The 5,385-nt window shown below is 42.3% G+C and overlaps 1 protein-coding gene across 1 annotated transcript in view; it reads left to right on the top strand.

Annotated features, from left to right (window-relative positions):
- Positions 1-4,250: 4,250 nt before the first annotated feature.
- Positions 4,251-5,385, top strand: part of LOC102252993 (small proline-rich protein 2E) — a 1,726-nt gene continuing 591 nt past the window's right edge. The window contains exons 1-2 of the mRNA XM_005867177.2: positions 4,251-4,501; positions 5,218-5,377. Coding sequence (XP_005867239.1) covers positions 5,237-5,377 — 141 coding nt within the window. The 5' untranslated portion in view covers positions 4,251-4,501; positions 5,218-5,236. The remainder of the gene's footprint in view (positions 4,502-5,217; positions 5,378-5,385) is intronic.

Raw genomic sequence — 5,385 nt, 5'->3', positions numbered from 1 at the left:
GGTCTCAGGGGTCAAGACTGACTGGGTGGCTGAAGCAGCCATCTGAGGGCTCGTCACTCGATAGTAGCTGCCCCTGTGGCTGACTCATTGTTTAAGGAGAACCCATAGATTCCCGAGGGACCAAGAATGCATCAGGCTTTTTGCTTTGAGGGGTCTGGGGCACCAAACCTAAAGAAACATTAATGTCTTCATTGTCATGGACAGCAGCTACCTTTTAGGAGGTGTGTCCTCAGAAACCGATGTCCCTGTTACTGTGACATCAGATTCAGGCAAGCAATTCACATATCCTGGGTTATGGAAGTCAAGTCTTCCTTTAAGAAATCGTGTTTTGGGTGTGTTATGAGGATACAAGGAGTCATTTTGTGTTAGGGGAAGTCCCTTGGTGTGCTCGAGTCTGTGTCCCAACTACCTCGGACTCAGTGGTGATGACACAATTTGCAGATACCTTGTTCTTAAGCTTTTGAGGGTGGCAGCTGTATTCCTGGAAGTCATGACTATTGCTGATTTCACATAAAACTGCCTGTTTCCTGGCAGGTGTTAGGTATCTGCCCCCCTGAGTTAGAAGCTTAGATGATTCAGTGTTTCTGCCTTGCCTTGACCTTACCTGGAGAGCATGGGTAGATAGGTGTTCTTTCTTTGCTTCATTCTTCTCTCTTTGGAAAATTACATTCTAGGAAAGATTTTCGATGATCTCACCAGATCAAGTAAGTTCAAATAGGGCCATCTTAAGTCTGAAGAGTAGAAATGAAAGGCGGGGGATGTACATTTCAACTGGGCACTGAAAGAGGGATGGGTTGGTCCTTATTGCTTGTCCATGATTAAGTCTACAGCTTATCCAATCATCCACTGAAGGACATCTTGTGAACAAAACTGCTATACAGATTTTCATGCAGGTTTTTGTGTGGACGTATTTTGAAACCAGATGGGTAAATTTCCAGGGGTGTTATTATCAGATCTTATGGTAAAATTTAGCTCTGCAAGACCTTGAGTCAGTTTTGATAAGCTAGCTATTTTGAGGAATTTTTATATGTCATTAAATTTTTCACTAACTTATCCTCTTAGAAGTCTGTCAGCCCTCTCTGCCCAGACAACAGTCATCTACTTCCCCCTAGGACAGTGATGGAGAACCTATGACACGCGTGTCAGAGGTGACACGCGAACTCATTTTTTTGGTTGATTTTTCCTTGTTAAATGGCATTTAAATATATAAAATAAATATCAAAAATATAAGTCTTTGTTTTACTATGGTTGCAAATATCAAAAAATTTCTATATGTGACACGGCACCAGAGTTAAGTTAGGGTTTTTCAAAATGCTGACACGCCGAGCTCAAAAGGTTCGCCATCACTGCCCTAGGAAGTCCAAGGAGCTTTTTCTCCCTAGAATTTTTCACAATTTTTACCCAGGTTTCTTTATTTTCTTCTATGATTTTTTGTGGCAGGACCTAATAGCCCATGTACATTTCCTATCTCAGGAAGACTCTTATGAGGAGAAGTGTCTGATTCATTCAATTTCTTGCCTGACATCCTCAGTCTCACTAGTACATACTATACTGGATAAGTTCATATTTTTTATTAGCTCTTGAAATCACTCCCTTAAATATTCTGATACTAGTTAGGGAATACAGACAAACCTCAGATATATTGTGGGTTTGGTTCCAGACCACAATAAAGCAAATATTACAATAAACATCTGAGGGAACCACATAAGTGTGGTTCCATCTAGGAACCATTCGGTGATGACAATGTAGACACCTGGCCTCAAGGTGCTGAAATGATGGCTCTGTGCATGTATGGTCATGGTTAATGGTAATCTTGGCCCAAAGCCCTTCCTGACTGACAAGAAGTTCTGGGAACCTGGCCTATGAACTGAGGGGGTGTGCTGCTGAGTTGATTCAGTGATCCTTGACTTTCTATGCCTCATCTTCCTCTTTCTGTCCCTCTTCTTTCTCTTCTTCCTCCTTTTGCAATGATGAAACCAAGTCCTTGGAAAGCTTCCTGATTATTGACCAAGACATGGAAGCTGCAGCAACATTGCTTTAAAATGTTAATACACAAGAGTGAGTCTGCCCTACTGACTGCAGGTAGATTTCGTAAAGATATGGAAGGAGTAATCACAAATTGCACGGCCATCAGGTCTTCAGTGACTGATAGACACCAACTGGACAGATAAGTGAAGATAATGTGGCAGGTTGAGGGGTCTGGAGGCCTTAAGGAGGACAGACAATAAACAGAAAACGTATTTTAAAAATGACTGTCTTTAGAGACCTAAAACCTGTTTGTAGATTAAGAGAAAGCAAATACATATGATCAGCTTAAGTTCATAGTTTCACCTCGATTTCAGACTTTTAGTGTTCAGACCTAACTCCCTTCCTTAATGTCCTCTCAATCATTACATGTGATGGAGTGAGTGTTAAATGGTATTTTTATTTATATTTGCTTCTTGCAATTTAAAAACTGATAATTTATTTATGAAATAAAAGGCTTTATTTTCTGATAAGAAAATTGCAAGAATTTCTTGCAGTACCAGCAGGCTAGGGCTGTGTTGGTCAGATGGGTTGGGGAGATGCTGATCCCATAACAAGTGTGTTCCCACATTACACAGTAACATAAGGTCAGTGCTGTAACTTGATTCCTATCTTAGATTGGGCCTTCTCATCAGCCATAGTTCAAAACTAAATGTTTCAGTACCTGATGGGGCAGCAAGGAAAAGAGGATAGTTCAGGTCCAAGATCCAATAGAGAAACTGTGGAAGAACTTTTGAGAGCTTACTCTGAAAAAGCAGAAATCAAGCCTGTATCCAAGATTGGAGAACATACTAGGACTTTGTTTCCCAAACTCTAATTACTCCCATAAGGCCCAGTATATTTACACATCACAAGTATCATATAACATTCTTAATATTTTTACATTTAAAATCACTTTATATACCAACTTTTTGAATTTCTGGTTTTATTGATCATAGGAAATTATGTCCATAAAATGGCAGATGAAATATTCAAATTATGTATTTAATGCAGAATTAACATACTAGTAGACATACAGCCAATGTTTGAGTTACTCTGTTCCCATCTGAGGCCACCTCCCATAACACAAGCAGTATTCCTGCTTTTGGAGACGCTGTTAGGAATTGGGGACTGAAAAATTTTTCCTGTTGGCAGATGAAACATTTTCAAAAAGCTTTTTATAAATAACTTTAGTGCCTCTTTGTGTGGTCACCTCTCATTTGAGGCACAGAAGACCTCAGGACAGGGAGTGTGTGACCCTGAAAAGACCTTGGCTGGTACCTCATGCACTTCCTGATGGACGGGGAAAAGCTGAGGGCACATTTCTCAGGAGATTCAACTACCCCCCACTGGGTGGGCACCAGAACAGTGCACCCCGATAGCTAGTGTGTCGGTCTGTGTTGCCCATTAACCTGCGAACAAGGAAGGACTGCATCTTGTTCTCTACTGTAGGCAACATCTGAGGGAACCACATGGGTGTGGTTCAGCAAATAGACTTTAATGAATGTTTGTGATTTTTGTTCGCTTCTCTGCATTTTATTAAATGGTGATTAAGAGTTCCTTTAAAAAAAAAAGAGTTCAAATGTACAACCGTGAGGGAAGCTAGGAGGAAAAGTGCTGAGAGACTGATTCCCACTCTGAAATCTGCCAGAATATTTGAATTGCAATAGCTAAAGTGTGGTCCCGGGAGATTCCATGTGGCCAAGTTGGTACAGATTTATCAAGAACAAAGGAATTAGCTCTGTGTCCTCTATTTGCAGAACCAAAACAGTGCAAATCGAACCATGGAGGTCACATTTTACTGAATGTTCCTAGTGTCATTACGGGGAATCTACCGAGATGATCTGCAGCCTTACCTCAGCCCGTTTTAGAAGAAGAAAAGAGGACTTAGATCAGCAGGCCATAGGATCAAAGACAAATGCATTTAAGGACATTTTGGGTAAAGAGAAAAGCTTTTTTCAACCCAGCATGTACAACAAAATGACAACCAGCTGAAGTGGAACAGGGCAGAAGGTTTTATGACTCAAGGAAGGTGAAATATGGGAAAGGGTCATCTCCCCCAATCAAGAAAGAGAGCCTTTGAGCACCAGCTAGAGAATCCCCCAAGTTCTCCCACAGCCCTAAGTCACTGGCTGAGAGCTAAGCCAGGCCTCTGTGAGTCATGAGCACGGAGCCCAGTGAGAAGAGCCTGACCAGCTAGAGAATCCCCCAAGTTCTCCCACAGCCCTAAGTCCCTGGCTGAGAGCTAAGCCAGCGCCTCTGTGAGTCATGAGCATGGAGCCCAGTGAGAAGAGCCTAGAGATGATGCGTTCTGTTGTCAGCGTCCCTGTCAAGCCTGCATGGACGGATTTGCATTTTGGGTGGGAAATTATTGGACCAGTTCAGTTTAGGGCTCCACTTCCCCCTGGGTGGAGCGAGCACAGGCCCTATAAAGAGGCTGCCTGCCGTGCCACTGCCATCCTCCCAGCCGCGAGTTCTGATCTACGCTGAGAACACGGTGAGTCTCTTTCTAGAGTTCAGCTGTTTTTCTGGTGCTTTCAACTGTTGAATTTACCTAAAGACTGAATGTTTGGCATGTCCGAAATCATGATCATGGGTTTGATGCTACTTATTTGATGAAACCTTAGAATTGGGGTGCATTGATAGACTGTTTTCACTTGCTTTTAGGTAGTTTGATTTCCTGTACGAAAAACAAATTAATAGGAAAGCTTTGATGGAAAGGAGAGGAAAGTCAAAAACATTTGTTGTTGTTGTTGTTTTTTAATATGTATATTTTGGGGTCCCTTCCATTCTGGTGTGAATTCAAAGGCTCTTTGCCTTGTTCCCGAACAGCCCTTTGTTGTGTGCCTGCATCAGCCTATTGGGACCTCACAAGAGATAATGATGAGAGAAATTGCTCGTGAGGTTGCCCATGATATTAGAACTTGTGATGGGCTTTCATGAAGATGTTATTTTCACACAAAACATATGACTTTATTCTCTCAGCAATATTTTCTTTGGAAAAATGGTAAGCGGAAAGACAAGTCTTTCTCAGGGCTGATGAAACAATTTTATAAAGATGAAGGGAAAAGCTAGAGAGTCTCCATGTGAACTTAAGAGATAAAAGCACATTCTTGGAGATTGGAGAGATAAATCGCATGGTGTTATCTAAGTGTTGGGTTCTCTCTCTCTAGGAATGCCTTCTTGTGATCACTGTCATGTACTTTCATTCAGGTTTTAAGACTCCAGAAAGATGTCTTACCAGCAGCAGCAGTGCAAGCAGCCCTGCCAGCCACCTCCCGTGTGCCCACCTAAGTGCCCAGAGCCATGCCCACCTCCAAAGTGCCCTGAGCCATGCCCACCACCAAAGTGCCCTGAGCCATGCCCACCCCAAGTGCCCTG

This window comes from Myotis brandtii, unplaced genomic scaffold (assembly GCF_000412655.1).
Source record: "Myotis brandtii unplaced genomic scaffold, ASM41265v1 scaffold2454, whole genome shotgun sequence".
Taxonomy (NCBI): domain Eukaryota; kingdom Metazoa; phylum Chordata; class Mammalia; order Chiroptera; family Vespertilionidae; genus Myotis; species Myotis brandtii.
This window is presented reverse-complemented; position numbering and strand designations above follow the sequence as displayed.